We start from the raw sequence: 27,437 nt of genomic DNA, 5'->3' as shown, positions 1-27,437 counted from the left end.
TATTTTTAACTTCTTTTAACCCAATTTTGGTGAAGAAGTCAAACAGCTATTTATAGCTACGCACTCAAAGAGATTTGAACTCCTGTGAATTCTGATTTCCCTCCAATATAATCCACTTTCACGGGAGGTGCGCACTGCTGCAAACCAAATTAACAGTCCACAAACACACGTGCACACACACACAAACACAAACAGTCTACGAATTAGCAAGAATACATTTAAAAAGCTTCAGCACCTAAACTACAGCAGACACAGCGTGTCACGATAAAATACAATAGAATGCATTAGAGCCCATTTTAATTGTATATTATGTCCACACAGGATGCGACGCAACATTACAAGGGTTTGTTCTTAATGGGTTTGTAGCGCCCGGTGTAGACACTGTGTAGTAAGGAGTGGTTGCCAAGGTATTTGAAAACAAAGTTGTCTCATTATGAAGGGTGTGTCATCCGGATGTCGCATTTGTTGGCCGCATACATCATCAAAGTTATCTTGTTTCAAGATATAAAAATTAACTTTTTTTGTGTGTGTGTGTTATAAAATTAACTTTTATTCTTTGTAAGACTTTAGTTTTATTCTTAAAGGGATAGTTCACCCAAAAATCTAAATCTTGTCATCATCTACTCACCCTCAGGTTTTTCCAAACCTTTCTACATTTCTTAGTTCTGAGGAACACAAAGGAAGATATTTGGAAGATGCCAGCAATGAGGGATGGGAGTCAATGAGGGATGAGATTGGTTTGGTTACTGACATTTTTTTAAAATACCTTTATTTGTGTTTAGCAGAACAAAGAAAAGTATACAGGTTTGGAGCAACATGATGGTGAGTAAATGTTGAGAGAATTTTCACTTTTGGGTGAACTATCCCTTTAAGGCCCTTTAATAAGACTTTGGCTCAGATTTTGCAAAAATTTTCAGTCTGGACGCGATGCAGAAAATCTGCGCTCGTCTGCAGATTTTATCGGGTAGTGTGTGATGCCCTGTTTTTCACTCCAAGTTTTTCACTGTCTAGTTTTTAAAAAATCTGTTCAGATTTTAAAGTCGTGTAGTGCATTTCAGCCTTTACCTTGAAATTCTTACCTGAAAAAAAAGCAAAAAAAAATAAAAATAAACCTTGATGAAGTGTGGAGTTTGCAACCTTCAAAATGAGTCACAGTGATAGTGTAGCATACTTTTATCCTTACTGTAGTTAACATTAAAGTATCCCACAGTATTCACTAAAGTTGATCAATTCAGTATAGTTAAAGGCACAATATGTAAGATTTTTGCAATATTCAAATTTGAGACATAATTTATGTCTGCAACACAAACAGCATTAAATAATAAATTGTGTTAGGGGCCTGTTCGAGTTCCCAACAGTACAATGCGAAATATCTCTGAGTGAGCTCAGAAAGGCCTTTAAATATTCCTCAAAGCACAAAGTCTACACCGCTGTACAAAGCCAAAGCCTGAATCACCTCAATCATTCTCTCTTGTTTGTTGTTCGGTTATTGATCTCCATCCGTCTTCTCTTTTCTTACTCTCTTCTCTTGCCCCAGTAAATCTTCAGCATGCTTTAACGCTTTAATTGGAGGCTGAGGCTATTGTCTCAGAATAAACTCATTTGTCAGATGCTTACAGCAGTAAAAAGAAAGTGGGTTACCCGAGAAAAGTGAGGAAGGATGAGACCGATTAAGTTAAATAGGAAGTTAATAATTCACATGGTGATGGTGGCGTCATCAAAAAGAGATGTTTGCTGCTCACCTGTAGCGTTTTTAGGAGGAAATACCCTTAAGAATCGACTAGAAAATTAATCCAGGATCATTTTAAAACCTGGATTAATCTTGGATTATCTTGTTTCATACTGTTTATAATTAATTCTGTATATTCCACGATTTCACAATGTACATTTAATGCCCTGGGTTGATGATTTTATTTGCATATTTAGGAGGTAAATAACATTAATTGGACAATACAGCTTGCTACGGGCACACCACCAGTTTTAGGTGAACTTGTCCATCTGTGAAGTCCACTGTGGTTCTTTTAAACCCCCTTATCAATATGGTTTCTTCTAGATTCTGGTAAACATGTTTGCTATAATCCTTCAGCATTTTATATTTTCTCTCATAAACAGTGCTTACCGCATTAAATATGAATGTTCTTTCTGAGTTTAGTTCAAGAGTCCACGTCAAAATAGTTAAAGAGGTCGAAAAGTGACAGCTAATGCGTCAACTGGAGCACTAAAGAGAATATTATTTTTGCAGTAGGTTATGTAAAACAACCGGGGCAGATTTATTTGGTGACATTTCCAGTTGGACAAGCTTATATTGAATAGAGATAAAAGATAGAAGAGACTAATCATTACATTGAAGTATATGTTACTTTACTCAAAGCTGTTCTCTTCCAAAAACCGTCTGCAGAAGTCATTCTGTGTAAGCAGCTTCACAACCTTTAGTAATATTTACATTTAGATTACCTTTATAAATTTGGCTGACGCTTTTATCCAAAGCGACTTACATTGCATTATCCTATACATTTATACATATGTATGTGCAAACCCTGGGATCGAACCCACAACCTTGCTTTGTTAACGCAATGATCTTACCACTGAGCTACAGGAAAGCTTTAGCTGTATAAAGTTAAGTGTCCTCTAGCAGGGGTAAAAATAACAATAGTGTCATATTGTTTGTCTCGTCATGAAATAACGCTTGAATGTCATTACTTTTCATAATTTGTGTTCGTTCACCAGCAATGTTTTGATTACATGGTCCCTAACCCATAATTTTTCCAAATCCCAATCCGCAAAACATAATTTAATTCATTTGGCAAATGATTTTATCCAAAGCGACGTACAGTGCATTTAAGTGATGCATTTTTAATCAGTACGTGTGTTCCCTGAGATTGAACCCATGATATTTGCACTTTTAATGCAACGGTCTGCCAGCTGAGATATAGGAACTCCAGATTATCATAAGTGTACACTCATATTGCAATGAGGAGAAAGTTAAAATAATGCGAAAGGGTTGTATTTAAAGGAACACAAAGAACCTATAATGTTGTATGGGTCTAAAGAAAGTAATGTTGCCTTCGATAATCTAAGCATAAACTACCGCCTTAATCCCAAGGGTAATCCTTAAAGCGGGCATAAAAGACAGGGTTTCTGCCAATATCATATTTATCTTGAGTACCTATAGAGGAGTATTGCATACTTCGTATCTTCGAAGAGTATTTAGTTTGATCACATTTATAAAAGATAGATACAGCTTTACAATTCTTTCCGAAATCATACCGCTTGTGCGGGGTTCTCCTTGCTGCTGTGTGGCCATGCCGCGTGCTTTTCCTGGAGAACTGTCCAATAAGGGACTAAGAAAAGTTGTTACAAAACAGTTTTGTATGTTCGAAAAAAACTTTTTGAAACCTGTACGATAGCTGGGGGAGTGTATCGAGCACAGAAATACTACGTAATACGCCCAACTCGTTTTTTGACAAGTTGACCATGTTAAGCATGAAAAGACATCACGTTTAACATTGTTAAGAAGTTAGAATGCATGAAACACCGTTGAACGGCCGGTTTAAAACTGATCTAAAGACCCCCCAACATACTCAAAAACACAAACTTAACTCCGATGGAAATGATTATCTTTACAAGTAACACGATTAAACTATATCTAAATGAACTCTAAAATGTACATTAGCGAATTAGCACATCGCTATCTATGATTGCTCAAACCCATCTACACACTCCACAACATATGTTTCTACTGAGTGAAGACACTTACACATCATGTTCAAGTATTAGTCTTGAAACAACCCGACTCTAATTACATAAATCATCATAACAAGTCTTCAATTAGCATTTGAGACCTGTGTCCATCAAAACTCTGATTTAGCAGCGCCTTATCAAGTGATGTTCGCTCCTCTTGTCTCAGGGGATACTTACACACGGTCCCATGCATTTTTAATGATCACACACTGTAGCTGTCTGATCATTAAAAGACGGCATGTAAATGTTCTTCAAGACACATTAAAGGTGAACTATGATTGTTTAAAATCCAAACCCGACATGAGGGAGACTATCGTAAATGACTTATTGTCTGAGCAACATCTACTGTAAAGCAGAAGAATAATGAAACATAAACAGTAATTATCATTGGCATTAGGATCATTATGAAGGTAAAGTCATTCATAATATGAATAATAATTAATTATTTCAATTTGAAAATATTGTTAAAATTATTCATTTGTTGTTGTTCATTATATATATTTATGTACTATATGTTCAAATAAATTTTATCACTGGTCAGCTCGAAGCAGTTTTCGGTTCACTGTTCATCGTGCCAGTAAAATAAGCTTCTTGAAGAAGTTTTGAGCATCAGAGTATTTCAAATAATGTAATGCAAACATGCAATTGCTGTAATGTAAGTAAACAGACAAACGTGCGGTGCGCATTTACGCAGCAAACACTAGCTCTCAATGAGAAAGGCCACACATAATATAAATTAACATGGTGCGACACCTGCCATTACAATAAATTGGAAGAAATGCAACGCTAAATATCTGCCACTTTGGTACATAAAGCAACAAGGGAATACTGGTGCTGGCCAGTATTAAAATAACTGAATACTATGAGACTCAAATGTTGTTGAAAATTAAGAATAATGTGCCAAATGAGGCACCATTTAGCAATTTCACTCATGGCATCATGGGGTAACTCATCATTACCCAAAATGCAGCAAGCCAAACAGGTGTGGGAAAAAATCCTATTTTCAGAATTGTGTAATGAAACGTTCACACACAAACACATTCCGACTGATCAGGATCCATTAAGAGACCCTTATTATCATTTTCATTGCTCAGTCGTCAGAAGAGTGCAAACCCTCTGGACGAGTCGACCAAAAAAAGAGAACCATCCAATTGAATAGTTATAGAGCAAGGCACTGGTCTATTTCAAACAGCCCGATTGAAAAATCTGTTTAAACACCTGCAACTGGTCAGCGCACAGTAGGTCTGAAATCAGAAATCTGCAACTAGCCACAGTATGTATCAGAAGTATACATACTAGACAACAGTATGTTGGGAAATTAGTCTACAGATTAGTCACAGACCGAAAACATCAAAGAGAGCTTGAATAGTGAGATTTAGGCTGCATTAATGTTCATTCCTCACTGTGTTCTGACTGATTCAACACTGTGCTGCCCATTCATGCCCATTCAATGGCGTTAATGGGCCACAACATGAAAAACACGCGCACGCACACAGTTGTTCCTCAGTGGTACTCTTTCAACATTGTAAGTGGCCCAGTCTCAGCCAACAAGCCTCTTAAGCAAACCATCACACACTTTAATTTACTTATGCCACTATCCGCCGACACATCTACTACTCCCACAAGCAAACCCTTTGCACTTAACACGAGCCTATTCATTCTTTCCATTGATCCACAAACCCAAATCAGACATGTCTTATCTGCTCTACTTACATACAGTACATTTATAACTATAAGCACAGCTTGAGTTACACGACTGCCTCGTCCATCTTATGCTAAAAAGAGAAGTATGAGCGAGAACTTGAGAGACTGCAGTCCTGTGTAAAAAATGCATAATTGAAGATTTAGCAACCAGTATGAATGCCATAACAGCCTAACATGGATCTCATTATAAGAAAGCAAACATTCAGTCATTATAAACCTGTCCAAGAAGGATTTCTTATAGCCAGGTATTTGGAAAGTGCCTGGCATGAAGCTAAATATCTTTCTCAGTTCAGATGTTCAATATCAAACTCCTGCTTCAGTCATAATCTTCATTGTATCATCATGGTACCTTGTAAACATGATTTTTCTACCCGGCAGGACCAATTAAAACTCGACTCTTGGAAGAAGCCAACCTTTCGATTGCAGACAGCTCCTGCCATTTCTGTGGTCAATATGCATCAGAGGTTCTTTGAACAGTCTGTGGGCATGAGCAAGAGGATTAAAGATTCTGTTCTTATGCTGTTTAGGGTTTTTTCGTGCCTTACCATCATTCATATTCATCACAGGCCTGTCCTCTAAGTCTTAAAGTCACTGAGCTATCATTTAAGTGTCTCTATCATTCATTCAAAGACCGGGTTTCTCTTAGCCACATTCTTATCCTGAGTTTCCACAGAGCTTATGAATATCAACCCACCCTTCGGGTAGCTATAAGACTTCAGCCATAATGGTTTGTCTGCGATATTCAATTATTGTGACATACAATTTTGTAATAGGCCCAGAGTCACTCTTTCTCAGAAGATGACAGGCTTTCCAACTAAAACCCTTTAAACATTGTTTATATTGTGCTTTTTTTCTTTGAATGCAGGCACTGAATATCTGATGGTTTTCCTAAGACAACCGTTACTGGTGCAACAGGTTAGAGAATCAGATTAACATTCGCACAAGGTTCTTACCAAGATTCAATCAGATACAACATTCAAGTTCTGTATCATATTTTACTGAAAACTATATTGCGAAAAGTAATAGCACACCTCTTCACAACAAGCCTCACAAATTGCAATATTATTCAAGCAATAACATTGGAGAACAAGTTACACGCCAGAGTTTAAAGGAGCTATCTGTACAATTCAGAAACCTTGTTGCTAAGTTGCTGAGACACACAGCGTTTTTTTCAAATCAAACACATTGTACACACTGGCGACACCATTCTGCGTCAGGCAACACTTCACTACAACTTTCAAATCATCAGTTATGTAAATTATGACTTCACCCAAGGCTTCAAGATACATTGATCTGTTTAGGAAGAACGGGGAACAATACTAAAGATTATAGAGAAAAGGTCTTCAGAGGTTACTTAATTATACCATATAAATAGTATGTACCAAAAAAATGAATTTAAAGCAACACTTTATAACTTTTACTTACGGGTTCCCCCATTTGGTTGATAAGCGCAATTGTCTGTTACCAGTGTTGTAAATAATGTCGCTGTATAAGCTTCCCCTTGGGCAGCGCAATATGCATGAATTTGTTTACTAAGCTGATGGAACGGGCGAATGCAAAAACGTTGTTTGGAAACCACGTGGCTCGCCGGAACACGCCCCCTTGAGTGGTAAAACACGCAGAAAAATGGCTGCTTTCAATAGGAGAAACAAAGAAACCGGAACCAAAACACGCAATTATTTGAAAAGTCTAAAGCATTTGGACTGGATGGTGATCCTTACGACTTACAAAGGAACCAGGTGTCCTTGGATACTGCTATGCTGCGCGGAATTGCGTTTCCTGACATTGTAAGCAGCCATTTTCCAGAGTGTTTTGCCACTCAAGGGGTGTGTTTTGGCGTGTTCACGTGGGAAAGTGCATACCCTCTATTCCAACTATTATTTACCGACTTCATGATTCCATCATGACAGTGACAATATAGCCCCTTTAATACTTATAAGCAGGTTAAAAGCACCTTTCGCTAAGCATGAGCAATAGTGAAGACTATTTCAAATTTGTTTATTTTAACCTCACTTTATTTGGACTGTCCCAACAGCAACAAGCAAACAAATGAAAAAGTATCAGATTGATAAAGGAGGTCTTCATGAGCAGTACTGTAATATTTCTTGGCTCCCGAGGTTAAATGGAGAGCCAGGTTCAGTGGTCATACGCATACCCACACTTGATGTTTATGAACCCACGTGTTGAAAAAGTTCACACCACCCCACAAATCCAAGGATATGATAAACTGAATCATTTCAATCTTTTGCTCATAACCCAGATATCATTCTTAATACTTCTCTTCCCCTCTCTAATCAAAGAAACGTACATATCAAGGCCTCAGAGACTTCCAAAGATCCGATGAGTGTCTGTCTCATCCTGTCTCAGAGGAACAGAGGTTCTCACAGGCAATCAAAGCCCTTCCTTCCACAATTCACCCGCTCAGCTGGCTTGCTGACGTCCTCCGTTGTCGTCCTGCCATTTCTTTCTCGTAGGCACAGCGTTGTGGTAATTACCCGCTAAGGCTGTATAGTAGCCGCACTCACTAAAGCCCCGGCAGCCTCTTGAGTTCTGACTCACGCTTTAATTAGACTAAAGATAGACTCAAGAGTCCACGACCCATCATTCCTTCTGATGCGTTTTCAAATCCAGGACTGTTTCAGGTTTCCTTTTTATTGTTCTGACTCCCCTCTTTAATTTCTCTCGAGTTCCTCTGGTTTCAAGTTCTGGCAGTGATGTCGATGGGTTTGTTAAAGTAATGTGGGGTAATGCATTGATTTGAGGTTTGTTGCTCTAATGACTCATCAGCTCGGAGGCTGCGCCTGCATATCTACTTCGGCTGAAAATTACCTTTTGGGACATGTAGTCATAGCTTAACTTAGAAAAGTCATTCGAAAATTAGGTAAAAATCACATATTTCAGGATCTCCAAATACATCAAAACAGAACTAACAATGACTGCTCTGAGAAGATACTGTAGTAACAAGAGGACACAACATGTGAGTGAGAGAGTGACAAAGAGAGCGAGCAAGATTGAGGGTGTGCGATTACCTGCGTGTACCGTAAGAGGTCCACTGAGGCAATCGATAACTTTGTCATGGTATTGATTCAACAGTTGCTGTGGTGGAGCGATAAAAAACAGTAACGCATCCTGACACTGTTCTGGTCCTGTATCAGCCTCCTGTCAAATCGGATTTGAGAACTAGACATAACTATGGTATTAATATACATTACTTAAAAAAAAAAATCTAAATAGACAACAATATTTTTATCCTTCGGGTAAAATGAGCTACAATCTCCAGCAAATAAACGTCTTATCATTAACAACTACTGACATTTTAAAGTAGTGAAATGAAACTGCTAAAACAAATATTTTCATTTGTTTTAGATGTAATGCAATGTGTATACACTATTTAAAGTTAAAAACACTGTGTTTCCCACATAGAGTGCTTGTTTGTATCTCCCCTTTGCCCCGCCTCTCAGAAACCTACAGATTTTTTTCGCTCTGAAAAGCGAGGTGTGCTATGATTGGCCAGTTAACCAGTGTGTAGGGATTGTTCGATTACTGCAAGCGTGTGACGGAAATGTTACCCCCTTACCATATTTGGAACATCAGGACAGGTACGCCCACCCTACTTGCGTATACATTTGGGAGGTCTTAGTCAAATCATACCACGAACTGACGTATATTTGTGGGGGTGTGGTTACAAGAGGTGTTTCAGGCAGGTCTGGGTGAGAATTCGCTTTTAGATAGAATGCATCTTTTGTTCCGACACTTTAATTTTGCAATTTTACGTGTCTAATACTTTCATGGGCAACTTATAACACAACAAAGACAAATAAAAACAATTATTCGCACCAAATGACCCATTTAATCCGTTAAATCCATGTCATACATTATTGCTGATGTGCAATGTCGCTTTTATATCCCAAATAAAGCTTTATCTACATTTTCGCAAATATTTGCAGGGAGACAAACACACTGTATGTGTGTGTATACTCCGATTGTGTGAGTGCACAAGCACAGGTCCGATGTGTTTGAATAATGGATGGGGCTTGTGTTTGTTTGAGAGCTCGCCATTTCTCCTTAGCTGAAATGCGTCCGTGTGCCATGGCGCTTCGCCGCATGAATATTAATGCTGTGGAGTGTCTTGTCCATCTCCACACTACCATCCACAATCCCTTCAGGCCAGCTTTGGAGATCACTCTTAGATGCATTAAAGCCACTGCAAAAATACCCAGGTGCCACCCACCATGGGCTACACGCTAGACGATCCTTATCACAAATGCATCCTGACTGTACTGGACTATAAATACACTATTGTGGTACTCAAGCATTCCTCTTCACAATCTTAGAATTCAAAAACAATAATTTCATTTTGAATGCTAACCTAAGACCTATTCTACATCCTTACTGGCTAACAAAGTATGTACTATAAAGGGAAATCACTTGCACATGTTTTTAAACACACTGTTCTTCAGTGTCAACTTTAAAGTAAAGAGAAAAGAATAGTATTTCAAAGAGAGAAGGCCCATACATTATATCTCGATCAAGCAATTGCATGCAAATGTGAACCTTTCCATAAAACAATAGTTTGTAGCAAAGGTTTTTTCGCCACACTGATAGATCAGATGATATTTGGTTAATTAAATCCCATTTAAGGTCTCTCTTAAAGGTTTTAAAGCATTTATTACTTTTTTTTATGCATTTTATGTTCTGTTTTATGTTCTTTAAAGAGCCATCTCTTCACCATTATTGCTTCTGGCTTGTGCATTTAAGTTCACAGAAAGTATGTTGTCTCTTAAAAACCTTTTTCGTCACGTTCCTAACGCATGTTTATTTCCCTTTTCTTAAACAGAAAACTGATATTTTTTAGATGTCTGGACTCTATCAACAGGGGTTTAGGAAAATATGAACAGATGGTTCAGAATATTGTTATAAATACACTGTCTGAGAGTTTCTTTTTCAAGTTTTGACTGAAAATGTCACATCCATAACGCTGGAATTGCCCAAGGGCCAAAACCACAACCTACACGGAAAATAATGACCGGACTGCCAATGTTGCATGAGTTGTTTTGATGTTTTATTACAGGGTGAAAAACAATTCTTGCCCAATACACTTCCTCAAAGACGATTTTTAAAACCTGTGAATTCGTTTGAGAAATGTGTTTTTTAACTGGACCCACATATATCTTTAAAACTCAAGCATGGGAAACATTGAGGGACGAGATGCTGTCAGCTGTGTCATTTGTATCGGCAAGCTAAATGGGGTATATGCACACAGAGCGTTGACCGCCAGAATCTCAGCCAACGGCGTTTTTGGCTGGCTCGCTTTGAAACGCACGTGGTATTACGGTCAGTGATGTGAGTCTAATTATCCAAACATTACATCGACCACCAAAATGAAGAGCGCTTCAGGGTATCCGTTTCAAGATACATTCACAAATATATAAAAGAGCTAAGTAAACTTTTGGACTTACTCGAGGGATGATCACAAAGGCGTATAGCAATGTTTAGTCATAGTGTTGTCGATTCGCTGAAACATACACGTATTCTTACTTAACACATCGTTATCACTTGATGAAAAATGACCTTAGCGCAGCGAGAGCGGAAGTGGCTTAGCTGGCTGAGATTTTAGCGGAAGTACGTCATCCCCCCGTATGCAACTACCCCATTACATCTGCATTTTGGCACAAAATTCTATTGGACTGACTTCAAATTATGACACATTGGACTCCATTTGTGTTGACTTTTGAAAGCAGAAAAATGATTTAAAGAACAATGGAATTTCTCACGTTGTTATTCTAGTACAAAACAAAAATGAATACATCACTGAATCCTCTTTTCCAGCAGAATGGGACAGGTGTCCGAGATCACAAGACCTTAACCATCCCATGTGTCACATCGTACCAAATCTGGTGCTTTTAATTTACTTTAGTGAATAATCAACAGTGTACAATATACATCTGTTTCCATCATGTTCTGTATCCAACCAGCTTTGTTTTGAAAAACGTGGTGAGAACATTATCTTGTTAGCGATCGTTGATTCACGACTAGCCGGTTTAAAGGGCACCGGCTCCAGCGCATCACAGGAGGAAAAGGTTGTGTTTATTTGTTTCCTTACTCTAAGCCTCTTAACATGAGCTTAACAATAATTATACGGTAATAACCCGATAACGCAAATATCCACAGAGTTTTATACGATGCTGAGCTACAGAGGGTCAAACATACCACATGTTCGTGTCACTAAAGATCTGTCTCAAATTAACGTTTACACTTTGGGGGAATTAAATGCTTATCACACAATGAAAACACTCAACCGGACAGCCTTAATATTTGTGTGGGGAATATAACTTATTGGAAATAAGAAGAACAAATGACAAATAAAAGGTTTGTCCAACACAATAGAAAGCAAATATGAACTTTGCGTAAAGTAGGTATGCTGCTTTTTGTGGATGGGCGACATGATCACATTCATTTGTGCAGTAGCTTTGTTACAACTGACAGTGGGCGTGTCTAGTGACATGACAAAGAGAACTGTTCAACTTTATGCAAATGATGAGAGTCTTTCGGGACCGACCAATGGGAGTAAAGCGATCCAGCTCTGTGCAATCCAAATCCAAGCATTCGACTGCACTAAACCGGTCAATAAAATGTCAAGCAAATCAAATGCATCAGGTGGAATGAGAGTCTAATTGTAAAGTCTGCAACAGGCTTTTTCCTTCCAAAAGGCTATTTCAGGTTCCAAAGGATCATGGGAGATCTGTCGTGAAGTTAGGCTGAACGTGTATGTGTTTACTTTGGGATGGCCTGTGTTGCACTCCAGAGATAAGGAGATTATAATTGGCTCAGCAAATGTGGTTTGCATTTGAAACTGACTGCAGCTGTATCACACAGACTTAAGACACCCAGCGAGTCTCTCACAGTCACTTTCAGCAGATTGAACTTCATCCACAACATATAGTCCTGTATGAACATATTAAACAGAGTTCAAAAGATCTATGATCATGGCAAAGGCACACATATTCCTTTTAGCTTTGAGGCCAAAAAGACTAGCAGCAGGTAGACACATTTCAAATCTTTCTTTTCTGGAGAAATGTACTGTACAAGTTTTTGTCCAAGAAAATGCTCTATACAATGAGAATGGCCATCCTTCTAGCATCACCTGCCACGACATTCATTGATCTGTGGATGCTGCACCATCAAGCATCTAAAGCAAACCTGTTGGTTTAAAAAAAATGCCTACAGTGGATAACACTGATAACCTTTTAAGTGACTTTGCTGTCAATGGCATTTAGGATTTTAAGTGTAAATCTTTTTCAACCCGGAACGAGTTATGCAAGTATACTCGTCTGCTATGTTTTTTCGTTTTTATTTGCGAATATAAACTTGTATTTCTGTGTCCAGGTAACATGTTGTTCATATACATATAAAAACGACATTGGCAAATTTAAGCTGCTTTGTATTGTTACAAAGTAACACTTTAAGGTTCAGTGTAGGAAATCTAGCAGCATCTAGCGGTGAGGTTGCGAATTGCAACCAATGGCTCAGTCCACCCCTCCCTTTCAAAACACTACGGTGGCCGACACAGCACTAAGATGTCCTCACGTTTTCGCTTCTTTGCCGAAGGAGATTACGTATTCACGAAACGCGCTCTGTAGTGCACAACATGCTCTAAAGAGAAACAACATGGTAAATGTAAGGGGACCCGATGTGTATGTAGATATAAATAGCTCATTCTAAGGTAATAAAAACATAACGCTTCATTATGTAAGGTCTTTAATCACCTCTGAAAACATAACTGTGTTTATTATATTGCATTTCTGACCTCTATAGCTGCAACAGAGGAATATAAATACAGGTGTTCTTTTGAAATGTATCATCTATTTTTAATGCTATATAATATGTGGCCACTCTTCCCATTCCCTATCTTTCGCACTCTTTTCCCCAGCCACAAATAACTCTTTCTCCTCTGGCTGCGTCAGTCTGTACATAAGAAGCATTAATGGAGTGTGACGTCTTCCAAGACACTAAGCATTGAGTTACAATGGTAGAAATAGGGGTTCAATACTCAATCATATTTTAGCTAGAGTGTAATATTTTAATTTTATTCAAATTGTATTCAAATTAGTTATTATGTAAAGGATTTCCTAAAGTCAGTGTAAAGAGAATTCTGAGAATTGCTTCTAAACACATTATAAATGTTCGAAATGTATTGCTGAAACACATTAAAAAAACAGTTTTTAAACAGTTTTTCACCAATTTCTTTCAAGATTTTGATAACTTATTTGATTTACTTTGCAGGTTTTTTATGATTCAAATTTGGTTGATTTGGTTACTAACACTTTTTTTCATGGTGTGACACACTAACTTATATTATTTATATAAACTATTTTGTATTTTCACTAAATGTGAGCCACACTCTTAAAAAAAAGGTGCTTCAAAATGTTCTTTGATGTCATAGAAGAACCTTTTGGTTGCATAAAGAACGACATCCTTTAACATCTGAAGTACGTTTCTTTTCAAAAATGGTTCTTTGTGGCGAAAAATGGTTCTTCAGATGATAAAAAAGTAAGAAAGAGACGGTTCTTTAAAGAACCTTTAAAGGAATGATTCTTATATGGCATCGCTTTGAACAACCTTTCAAGCACCTTTATTTTTAAGAGGTCAGTCTGTGAAATCCAAGCTGAGATGAGAATCAAAGTTTCATTTGAGTAAATTCACCATAATTTCAATCTTTCACATGGCATTACTCAGTCGATATTCAAGATATCAAGGTTGAATTTTCACAAAATGTTCTTTACATTATGTAGAATGATTAAATGCAGAAAACAATAAAACACAAAAAAAAGACCAGAAAGGTTTTCACAGACTGGGTCAATGTTCTTTTTAGACTTGAAAGGAACTTACAGTTTTTATATTGTGTAATATAAAATAAATTAATAAATAAAAAATATAAAAATGTATCTGTAGAAAGCAATGATAAAGCATTTCTTTGGCGCGTGTGAGTGTGCATGTTCTCCTCGAATGCATCTCTATTCGAGTGTAAGCCATGTGGCATGAAAGGAACAACAGTAAAACATGAGAAAATGACCCCCTCAGGAGACCAAATCACACACACCCCACTTGTCTCTGGTCTCATTCCATTGCAGACTTCCTGTTTCCTCCCTGACCTCCTCTGCAGTTAAACACTTCTTCATCTCAAGCTGGGAGCTCTTTCGTCATCTGAATCTGACCCAGTCACATCCCCTTGTCCAATCAGAACACTCTATGCACGTGTAAACCGGCCAATTATAAGCCTGTTTCATAATAGTGCTCGACAACAGCAGCCCTCATTTCTTGAGTTCCTGTGTATTCATTCATTTCAGGGATGGAGGGATGGATGAAGGAATGAGGTGTGTGAGGGGGTAGGGGGATTGTTGAGGCGTCACTGGTCTGACGCAGACTGCGGGGGGGGGATTGGGAGACGACAGTTACCATGGAAACCTAGTCAAAGCCTTCATCGGGGTGCTTAAGTACCATAGCTAAGAGAGAGAGACGTTGGAAAAGAGAGTAAAACAGACAGAATGAATGATGGAGAGACACAGAGACACAGAGACGAAAATCTTTGCATAGTGTTATTTTTTCTCTCTTATTCCACTTATGATGTTGGTCAAGTTTTCTGGCATCAATGCCATTTCAAATCATTATTATAAAATATTATATGTTGAAAATGTCCATTAAATATCTCTTTTAAAAACCTACATTCATCACATCAGTGACCACATGCGAAAGGGTTTATTGGTGTATTTTATTTTCATGCAAAATATTGCCAGACCATATAAGCAATTATTTATTTAATACTATTAATCTTTCCTTTCATAATGTAATATTGAATTTCTCCAGAAATGTGAGTTGAAAACTAGGCTGTAGATGATGAATCTTATATCCATTTTTGATCACTGCAATGATGAAACCACTTCTAGACATCAAAGATTCAATTCAGGAGTCCTCAAAATGAGATTCTAGGCTCTTGTGCTTCAAATCAAGTCTTCTTGCTTTTATTTCAAGACTTTCCACATTCTAGTCTTGCTCGGTAACAAGGGAGTTTTAGAGAAGTCTGGGTACCTTTATCTGCCAATTCAAGCTTGTTCAATTTTTCACATGTATAGTTTTTGCTCCAAATATGTGTCACGCTGTTCACGGATGGCAGGTGGTTTGGAAAAAAGCCTCATCCACATCTATGTGTTCTAAAGTGAAAATGAGACCTGCTTCAGTCTGGTTACAAGACTTCAAATGTTCACAGAAACTATTTGGATTTGCAGACTGCACCATGGGGGGACAGATACTGACAAAACCACTCTCTATAAAAAGAGTTCAATAATACAGTAGATCACAACAATAAAAATCCTCCCTTGCTTATTCACCCTCGTGTCGTTCCAAACCTGTTAGACTTTTAATGTGTCTCTTTGATAGCACACAAACTACATTTTGCAGAATGTCTGAGACATTCAACGTGTACAACCCACGTGAAGGGGTATAATGTTGGCAAGCACCAACAAAGATGAAGTAGTTTTACATGACTCCTGAAGAGGCTCATGATGCCATAAAACAGTGTCTCCCCTCCACTTTCTGGAGGGGTTCAATGTCAGCACTAACAACTTCTAATGTCACCCTGGTCTTCCGCGTGTGTGTGTGGCAGGCGTATCCTGTCGTGGCACCCTAAAGCCGTAACAGATCGGCTGCATAATTCATAGGGCATCTCTTTGATTATAAGCATTACTGTCATTACTCAGCAAGCATCCAATCACACGAAAGAGAACACATCCTCAACTTCCACTTTATAGACTGTGAACTACTTGTAGTTGCAGCTTTCCTTTTTGTTTCTCACAATCAAAAGCTTAAAAGTTTGCAGTAACACTGTAAAATATTTGCTGTTCCTATACAGGCACCGAAATTGAACCTTAAAATTAACTGATGCTTATGATGCTAAAGACAACAAAAATAAGACAGTTCCTCCCAATTAACCAGCCAAAAATGTAACCGAACTTTATGTGGCATTCCAACATGTACAGTCAACCTCCTAAATAGTGCATAAATGTTGATTTTGTTATGCAATCTATTCTTTTTAAATCATCTGACACACTGCATCCTATATACAGTGTAGGCATGAACTTAAAAACTCAGATGATGTCACCTTTAATTAATTAAAGTAATATTTCACCCAAAACTAAAAATTCTGTCATCATTTGCTCACCCTCAAACGAAACCCGTAAGACTTAATTTCTTCCGCAGAACACAAAAGGAGATATTTGAATGTTGTTAACTGGCCCCAGTTCTGTTTGGTTACCAACTTTCTTCAAAATATCTTCTTTTGTGTTCTGCAGAAGAAAGAAAGGTTTGAAATTGCAAGAGGGTGAGTAAATGATGACAGACTGTTTATTTTTGTATGAAATATTACTTTAATATTGGTTTAATATTCCACAATATGTCCTAAAACATTTTGGGGGAACTAACACTTTAAACCGCATTTCTCTCTCTGCCGTGCACATCCTTGAAATTCGTAATGCATTTTGAATAGATGCAATGTTGGCCAAAATAAGATGTTTGAAGGCATATGGTTGATGCTACAACAGATTTTGCATATGGAGTGCATTAATTATACCTACAATGCTGTCTAGACAGGCAGCTCACTACATTTTGGACCCCTCCTTTACCTCTCAATTCTGAAGCAATAACATTCTGCAAAATAAACTTGCGAAAATAAATCTGTATGCATTGAATTTCCAATTCCTCTTGCTCTCCAGCTCTCTCTCTCCCTCATCCTCTCTCTACCTCAATCTCTCTTGCTGCCTCTTCTTTATTTAAAGCTATCAGTTTCCTTGTTTCTTCCTACTCTTGCCAACGTTCAACGGTTCCGACATCCGAGGTGTTTTATCTCGAGTCCTCATACCTCATTCTCGTTTCTTCATCGTAATCTCTGTCAGTCTCTCTCGGTCTCATCTGTATTCCCCGTCTCACTCACTTTCTCTTGGGTACGGATCTCACGTGTCGCTCTCCGGTCTAATGGAATCACAGCTCAGTCTCTCAGCTGGACAGTAATCTCTTGCTCACTCACTCGCTCTCACACATAACACAAGGCCTTCGCTTGAGTAAAAGCTTCACTGAAATCCTTTCAGCCGACTGTAGAGACCAAAGACAGAGCTTACGCCGGCATATAATATCCTCCGACATTTTAGACTCCGGCTCAAAGGACACATTTACACATACGAACTCAGCTTCATTATGACTGCAAATAGTGGCAAAGTGTGACACTGTGTCTGAACCACAACAAGAAAGTCAAAGCAGACTTTCCGTTCTATTTAGTTCCATCGATTTGCATGGAAATGTGTGAGAACGGCTATAATGCTTTGACTTTATATCTTTTGCATTAGTACCAAACTTGATACTGATCTCAGTTAAAGGCACATTTGACAGCTTAAACCATATTTAAGAGCAAAATATAGTAAAAAGTATATTGAGAAACTCTTTTGATGAAGAAAAATGCAAAGAACAGATAAAAACTTACAAAGACTTTACAACGTACAACCATGCTTTCACTACAGTAACCATTACTGTGTAGTTTTATATATAAATATATATTTCTGATTAATGTGTTCACACATGTATGTAAATATACATGAAAATTTACTGTAATTTAATAAATGGAAGTTAACACAGATGGAAGATGTGCATTTGTACAACCCAATAGGAACCATTACAGATATTCTAATAGTTTCCATAAAAAACACATTAGCTCTATTTAAACCATTAAAAAATTACTTTGTAGTCCCCGCTGAAAAAAAACTTTATAAACCCTCACATAAATTCTAATGGTTCTCATTGTAATACCATTGCAAACCAATAGCCTATTCCCTTAAAACCATAAAAAAAAAAAAAATGTTGTGTGTTTTGGTCATTATACCAGTAGGATTCAACATCCCACCAATAGAATCCATCACATACCAGTAGACACCATTATCATTTCCATTTAAAACCAATACAATTACCATTATTACTATTAAATCTATAAAAGTTTCTATTTGTGTTTCACTGTTCACCTGCTGAAAAAGTACAATAGAAACCATTAAAGTTGTAAACACTTTAAAGGGGTCTGTATTGGTTTTAATGGAAACTGTTATGATGTCTACTGGTATGTGATGGATTCTGAAATAATCCCCAAAACACCACAAAAAAATAGTTTGGATTAAATTAAATGGGTTAAATGGTTTTAATTGAAAAGGCTATTGAGTTGTAATGGTATTTTTAATTTGGTTTCTATGGTTTTATTCGGCAGGGTCTATTATATTCTTCTAATTAACTAAGGTATTTACAATATACCGTAGTAAGACTGTTGTCAACACTTATTTACCAATGTCTCAGTACAGTAACCATCGTTTTACCATATGGTAGCACAAATGTATCAATATACCAAAAACCGTGCTTACTACACTTACTACATGGTTCATTTTGCCTAAAGGGTATCAATGACCTGGCAGTCATCCAGACAACTATCCTGGTAGTGCATATTCAACACCACTAACATTTTTCTTCCTAAAAACATACAAATCAATACTAAAATGTACTGTTTATTCAAATACCAAACGTGGAGCAAGACACCATAACCTGTTGCCCATGTTCAAAAGGGTATTCCAAAAAATCGACTAAAAACATAGCAGCATCTGCCAATGTAAATCAAAATAAACCAGGGCTTATTCACCAAAACAGCTAAATCACCCAAAACTATCGTCCGGGACTCCTGGGTCAATCCTGAGTGGGCGGCAGTGTTGAAGGTTAACGAAATGAGGGTCGGGAATTACTCACAGGGTATGGTGCGAAGATAAAGGTTGTCCCGGATGATTTGTTGTAGCTCGTGGTCCAAAGAGCCTTTCTGGAAACGGAGGTTGAGATACTGCCTGAGATCTTTATCCACAACACCTCCTGTAACACAAACACACACATAGAGCTTGAGAAGATCCTCCACGGCGATAAAGTCTCGAGCGATAACAGACTCCATGCGTTAACTGCACAGCCGCTATAAACGCGGCAGAGAAACGCCTTTGTTTGCAGTTTTTTCGAGGGAATAATAGACTCCATTACGTGAATGTGCGTGTAGACGTTCTGTTTTCTGAGGAAAGGCCTGACAACACTGCAGTAAAGCACAATTCAGTCACTTGACACGAAACCTGAAATGCGCTGAGCTGAAGAGCAGCAAAAATGTGTCTCCATGATAGTTTTCACTTTGTTCGGAGGTAAAATAGCTTTGTCAGGTTTCCAAGTGTGGTTTTTTCTCGCTTTAAAGTCTGACTTGCATCGATCCGCACAGTGGTGGTTCATACGCACACATGAAATACAAAAGGTCACAACATATGTTTCCTACCAACCAGAAATAACGTGAAATCAGAACTGTGCAGGGATCCCCGGGGGGGCTTTCCAATGACACACAGACAACATCATCATCATCACACCTTGTGATGAAATGGCAAAGGAGTTCTCCTCAGAAAATGTGTCTCAGAAGCAGGTAGTTGGGGGAAAAAGAGAGAGGAAGAAGACATATCTCTGAATGCCTCAGCAAACTGTTTCGATAAGTTCACATAAAACAGACTCTTAGAGGGACATTTCACTCAAAAATGAAAATTCTGTTCTGGTGAACACAGAGAAAGATATTTGGAAGAATGCTTGTACCCAAACAGTTCTTGGCCACCATTGACTACTACCATAGTAGGTAAAAATTGCTTCAATTATATATTTTGAAAAATGTAGGAAAGCAAAAAGTGCTGGGGCACTTTCGACGACCATTTTTTATTTTTCCTACTATAGTAGTGAATGGTGACATCAGAAAAAAGAAATGTATCCAGATTTGGAACAACTCAAGGTTGAGTAAGTGATGAAAGAATTTTTATTTTGGGACGTATTGTCCCTTTAAAGGGCCAGCTCGTCCGATATTAAAATTACAAGCAAAACCAACGGCATTCCGTGTCATTTTTTAATAAAGATGAATGCAAAGTTCTCATACGGCATGAGTGGACATATATAGCTAACAAAGTTTTACAGACTACTTTATGCTACTAATACTACTAATGCTTTTAGAGTCCATTTTAGAGTTTGACACCCCAGTCCCCATTCACTTTCATTGTATGGAAAAGAGCAGCGTACATATTCTCTTAAATATCTACTTGTTTTTTTTCTTTCATTATTATAGATAAGACGCAAGATATAATGTGCGAAGTCACATGTCATCAATGTGAAGATGGTGATGAAAAAATATTTTAAAAGGTTTCAAAACATTGTGTGTACACACTCTTAGACTTCCTCTTCTTAAAGTGATAGTTTCCACCACAAAATGAAAATTGTCAATCATTTAATCTCATTTCATTCCAAACCTTATTACTTTCTTCTGCAGAACAATAAAGAAGATATTTTGAAGAGTGTTGTTAACCAACATTGGCCCCTATTGACTTCCATGGTATGGACACAAACCGCCGAGGCATTTCTCAAAATATCTTCTTTCGTGTTTTACAGAAGAAAGAGTCACATACATGTTTTAAACGACATGAGAGCGAATAAATGATGACAGAATTTAATTTCTGGGTGAACTCTCTCCTTAACATGCTTCAACACACATCTAATGCACGCTTCTCTTATATACACTTGGACGCACGCATCAGAAGTCAAGCATCCAAACCGGCGAAGACCTCTACACAGATCAAACCAAATGCTCCCAGAATGAGCTGCTTCAGAGAAACTGCTTAACTCGACATGACAATCATGCTATTCATTCATACACACACATTTAAACAAAGCTCTAGTTAACATTATACCAATGTTAAAATATATCAAAGACATCACTGACACAATACAGAAAATGAAAACACAAATGAATGAATATCCTCATACACACACACACACACACACATCCTTGGAGAGGAATAAATCCCGACTGCAGCCTCGTACAAATCTCACACGCACACACACGTACGCATGCACACACACGATTGGTAAGTTGACTCACAGAACGCAGTGGCACCTCTCCTGCGCGCCTCAACCAGATGTTGCAGAAGACGAAAGTGTTTGTGATGCGTGCGTGTGTGTGTGTTTGTGTGCAGTCCGTGTCTTCACAGGTCTGCGGCCACAGTGTGCAGGTTTCCCAGCAGCGTGAGATGGGGTTTAGCGCTACAGGCTGTCTCTCTGCACGCTGCCGTAACAGAGACCGCCGCTCTGCAGTGACCGGAGAGAGAGAGACAGACAGTCAGAAAGAGAGCTTGAATACTGGGACGCTGCAGAAGAAACGTGCTCCGACAGTGGGAACCTATCACAAAGCTCTCTCTCCCCTGTGTATGAGGAGAATGATGGGGAAGGGATTCGTCGCCCCCTATGGGTGGATCGGAGACGCGCAGCATTGGTGAACTAGATCTTTCTAGTTTTGTTCAAAAATGTGAGCCCTTCTACTCCTGCGTTGTGCTTGCCTGTGCAAAACTCGCTGTCATGATGATGGGTTGATGTGGGAGGTTGCCAGGGCATTGCTATGCTTTTGCTACAAGCTCTGTTGGGGTATATTTATTGTGTTGGCTAGTGATTGCTATGCCCCTGTGTGCAGCATGACTGTGGTGATGCAAATATATGGAAATCTACACTCAATACTGATTTGAGGTATCATCAGTATTTAAGTGGCTTAAACACACAGTTCACGATGAGTTATGTGCCAAAGTTGCCTTCCAGTTCAATCAGCAATTAATTTTCGGCCATTTTTAATTACGATAAAATTATTTAATATTATTTATTTGAATATTATATTAATTTTATAGAGAGTGAATTTATTTAAAAATATGCCCAAAAATTTTGTTTAGAGCTGTGTCAGTTGTGATAGGTGTTAAAACACACTTTCCTGGAATCAAACGTCTTAAAAATCCCTGACAGTTTTAGATTTTCTATAGAATAGTGACATACTCACCTTAGCAATTAAAGGGACAGTTCAGACAAAATGTTAAATTCTTTCATAATTTATTCACCTTCATGCCATTCTAAATGTTCTTTCTTATGCAGTATTTTAACATCACCTAACATCATTAGTCCCCATTGACTTCAATTGTGTGAATTCAAAACTACAAAGACATTTCTCCAAATATCTTCATTGTGTGTCTACAAATGAAAGAGCCACAATCCAGGTTTTGAATGATATGAGGGTGAATAAATGATGAAGATTTATTTTGGGGTAAACTATTCCTTCAAGTAATAACACAAATATTACAATCAATCCACAAATGGGAACTTCTGCACTATTTTTGAATAGTTTACAATTGCTTACAGCAATGTAATAATTAAAAAAACTTTCTTTTACAAAATAGGATAGTTTTAAAGGTGTCAAATGAAACTGCTAAAACGAATATTATCTTTTGTTTTAGATGTAATGCAATGTGTTTACACGATTTAAGGTTAAAAAACGATGTATTTTCCACATACTGTGCATGTTTGTATCTCCTCTTTGTCCTGCCTCTCTGAAACGCATAGAATACTGAATAAGCTTTTCATACTGAAAAGCGAGGTGTGTTATGATTTGCCAGTTAACGAGTGCGTAGTGATTGGTAATATACTTTAAGCATGTGACGGAAATGTAACGCCTCTTACCATATTTGGAACATCAGATTCCAAAGCTGTACTCGCAGGTACGCCCACCTTACTTCCGTATACGTTTGGGCGATCTTAGTCAAGTCATACCACGAACTGACGAAGATTTGTAGGGGTGTGGTTTCACGAGTCGTTTCAGGCAGGTCGGCTGAGCATTTGCTTTTAGATAGAATGCATCTTTTGTTCCGACACTTCTTGCAATTTTGTCTCATACATGCATGGGCAACTTATAACAAACCAAAGGCAGAAAAACACGTATTCGCGTGTAGACCCTTACAAGTTATTTTGGCCAAGATGGCTTTATTAGGCAAGGTTGTGGAGATTATGACAGGAAATCCTACTGAAGGGGTTTACAGAAGTTGGCAAAGGACCACAAGCCTTGATTTAAACTTAGGTTGCCCAAAGGTTCCAGACAATCGCAAAAGTCCGTTACTTGGCAGGCATCATGGCAACACCCCAGACACCTATTGCTTTTAACAAGCTGATCTCTAGGGCGCCCTGAGCCAATATAACCGAAACTTCTGGAACTTTAGATGCAAAACATTCTTCTATTTGTGTTCTGCAAGAGAAAGTAATACAGGTTTAAAATGACATGAGGGTGAGTAAATGATGAAAGAATTTCCATTTTTGGGCGAACTATCCCTCTAATAATATTAAAGTTACTCTAGTGCTAAACACAGTTGTTGACCATTGACAGCACAAGCATCTTTAGACACTTGAATTTAAATCCAGCCGCCTTAAGAAGCCAATACAAGACCTCGACAAATCCCTAACTTGTTAGAATGACTGAAAGAATATGGCTCAAACGGCAGCAGAATGACGGAATTCTGAACGCAAACTAGTGTAGAGGTCAAGGAGAAACTTGAAAGAATTTTACAGTCAGCAGCTCAACTGAGCTTGCCAAGTTGTTTCATAACAAATGCATTTTATAACAAACCCACACAAAATGAGTAAGTGAAGTGTACAGGGCAATGTGTCCTTGAGTGAGTACAAAGCACATGATGAAGAACAGGTGCCATTAGAACCCCCGGAGAGGAGGAACAGAAGTTCTTATAAAGTCCCACAGCTGCTACCTCCAGGTCTTCAATGTTAGAAGGCACATCTTTAACTTTCTTTTATCAGAAAAGAGCAAGTGCACATCCACACACTACAGGCATCTGTGTACCCAACCTTATTTCAAATACAAAACAGCCAGAACCTTGCTTCACTCCACTATTTTCCCCCCTGTCTCAGACCTGTACGTCTTTAGAAAACAAAATATGACTTAACAGTAACAATTTACATTGATGTATGATTTATCTATGTGTTGCATGTCACCATCGCAAAGGCTTGGTTCAAACATAACCATAGAGACTAAATGTTCAACTGTTTCTTTAAGACTTTTATAGGTAAATGATTTCTGTTATGATCATCTAAATCCAATAATGATATTCCACAGATGAGCATTAACTTTTGTCATTTTAATTGGTCTTAAATAGATAATAAACTCTTAAAAAACGGATAAATGAGCACTCTTAAAAAAATACTGTCTTGTTTTTAACCCATGGTTGGGTAAAATATGGACTAAACCAATTGTTGGGTTGTCCCACGTAGCCAGAAGGGCTAAAAACTATTGCCACTTTGAATGGCCAAGGACCGCCCAAGAAGCCATACAGTATCGACCAATCACATTTCATTTTGTGCCTCGTCATATTTAGGGACATGGAAATCTCCCAAAGGTAACAGACAGGTGTGCATTCATGAACATATCAAAAAGTTTAAAAGAATGTTTAGGAATTTGTCCAGTGAACCTTGCATACTTTTAAGAACTAAGCGTTTAGTTGACGTTGTGTTCAACAACATCAAAACAAGTGTTTCCAGAGCATCATACATTGCTAATTTTCCGCGGGTGTGACATCGGAGACTAATCGCTGCGGTTAAAATTTATCACATGCAAGGTTGTTTCAAATAAAAATGTTGGGTTGGTTTAACTGGTAATGCATTGAAATCAAAATTCCAAAATTTGATATTGAAAATTTAGGTTGCACATGCCCAAAAAGCAAAAAAAAAAATAGAGAAAACTATTTAACAATTTTTTCTATATATATATATACACATCTGTAAACAGTAAATATATTATTATTTATTCAGTTGTACGCTACAGAAACAAATTTGTATTTTTTTAACTATTAGCAAATAAAGTCAAGTTGTAGAAAACGTATGATATGCCTAAAACTAGTCAAGACACAAATTCAGCAGCACTTGCTAAAGAAAGTTATATATGCTACGCAAATATTGCAATGAAAACTATGTATATTCTGTTAATGTAAACGGCAGATATTTTCAGCCAATGCCATTTTCTGTCGGCGGCCAACATTTTGATACATCCTCATTTTCAACCCATTGTTAAGTAATAACAACCCAACACAATTTTTTAACAACCCAGCGGTTGGTAGTTTTAATGTAAATAAAATAGAATTGATATACAATAAAACATATATATATCAATTAAATAGTTATATTATAACGAAACACAGACCAGAAGTTAACAGGCGTGTGTGAACTAGTTCAAAAACCCAAACCATATAAAAAAAACAATTCCAAACGCTCAACAAAACTGCAACTTCGTCAAAACTGTGCAGCTGTACCCGTATTCGCAATAAACAATCCCTTTAACTCCCTGAAAGAATTACCTACAGGTACACTGCAAATAGTATATCTGTGTCAACACACACACTTACAAAGCAACCTCACAAAAAAGTCAGCAACATCTGGCGAGTTAACATGTTTCCAGCTCACGCTGCGTTAAATCGTAAAATCATTATGTGCTATACACCTTTAAGCCCAGCAGGCAGATGAAGCACTTTATTACAGTTTAATGTCTCTGTAATGACCGTGTACACGTGTGAGTGTGTGTACATGTATATGTGCTTCCATATTTGGAGTGGGCACCAAGAAGACAGCTGTTCGGATAATAAACCTCTAATTAGCAGAGAGGGGTTGAGCTTAAACTCCATGTCCATACGAGACACTCATTTAGCAAGTGGCACAGCCCACCGACGACTCACACGCACAGCGCCACACTCATACGAGACGTGTCAATCCTGTTCTTAACATACTGTGATCTCCAAGAGTCTGGAGTGTTTATCTTACATGCGTGTAACACAAAAGCACGCTCACTCATCTCTCAGACTAGGGGTGGCGTTAGAGCGACTAATAGAAAATGTCCATCATCTTCACTATTGCAAAATGAGCTGCAACCTCCATCGCACACACATACACTGTATCTCAGATCATTTTACAGATATAACACAATGAAAAGTAAAAAAAAATGGTGGGGAAATAAAAATCTCCAGTGCAGCGTAACAACCCTCGATATGTTTGAAGATTACAGGGCAGAAATGAGTCACGTTTGTTGTTTGAATTGGGTCTTATTATGGACACATTCCCTTCACTACTTCAGAGCTGCTTATATGACATATACATAAACTCTGCATAAACATTTGGAAAAATGTATTTCTTTTCAAAAATAAATCCAGCTTCAAAATCCGCCTGACATTTAGTTTTCTCCGTTTACTCTTTATATTCTTTCCCTTTAGGCTACTTCTTTATCACACAGATTTGAATTACTGTGCATTTTATGTGGCGTTTACTGTGCATACTATATACTGTAACTCTTCCCTCTATTGATTCAGCTCAGTAAAACTAGGTCTGAAACAGTTCAGTTCAGTTTAGAACAGCTCAGTTCAGGGTCAGCCATGCTGTGAATTTTTTTTTATGTTTTCACCATACTGTGCTGATAGCTCAAATGTCAATATTTGGTGGTTTAAATACCTATGTGAAGTCTCTCTTAGAGTGATAGTTCTCCCAAAAATGAACATTCTGTCATTATTTATTCTCCCTCTTGTCATTTCAAACCTGTAAAACTTTCCTCCGCAGAACACAAAAGAAGATATTTAAAAAATAAATTGCTGGCCCCCATTCAGTTGCATTGGTTTTGTGTCCATAGAAAAGAAGTGAATGTGGTCCAGTGCGGTTCGCTTACCAACTTTCTTCAAAATATCTTCTTTTGTGTTCTGCAGAAGAACGAAAGTCAAAGAGGTTTGTAATAACAAGAGGGAGAATAAATAATGACCGAATTTTCATTTTTGGGTGAACTATCACTTTAAAGATTAAAGCCTTTTTTATATTTAAAGCACTGTTTTCCATCGTCCGGTAAGTGCTGCTTTCAGAATATTCCATATTCCTCTTAAATAGGCACGTGAAAATTTAAATAAAATAACTATTTTATGTTCTATAAAGAGAAACCCCTTAGAGTATAATTGCTTCTGGTTTGCGCATTTTTAGAAATCCTACAAAGTATGTTATCTCAAAAATGATGTCCTTTTTTT

General features: G+C 37.8%; 1 protein-coding gene across 9 annotated transcripts in view; it reads right to left on the bottom strand.

Moving 5' to 3' along the window:
• magi2a (membrane associated guanylate kinase, WW and PDZ domain containing 2a) overlaps positions 1 to 27,437 on the bottom strand; it is a 173,764-nt gene that overhangs the window by 110,228 nt on the left and 36,099 nt on the right. For all 9 annotated transcript variants that reach the window (XM_056747609.1, XM_056747610.1, XM_056747612.1 and 6 more), the window contains exon 2: positions 19,267 to 19,383. In XM_056747609.1, coding sequence (XP_056603587.1) covers positions 19,267 to 19,383 — 117 coding nt within the window. The remainder of the gene's footprint in view (positions 1 to 19,266; positions 19,384 to 27,437) is intronic.

This window comes from Triplophysa dalaica, chromosome 5 (genome assembly GCF_015846415.1).
Source record: "Triplophysa dalaica isolate WHDGS20190420 chromosome 5, ASM1584641v1, whole genome shotgun sequence".
NCBI lineage: Eukaryota > Metazoa > Chordata > Actinopteri > Cypriniformes > Nemacheilidae > Triplophysa > Triplophysa dalaica.
The sequence above is the reverse complement of the archived record's forward strand: the minus strand, read 5'-3'. Positions and strand labels throughout refer to the sequence as shown.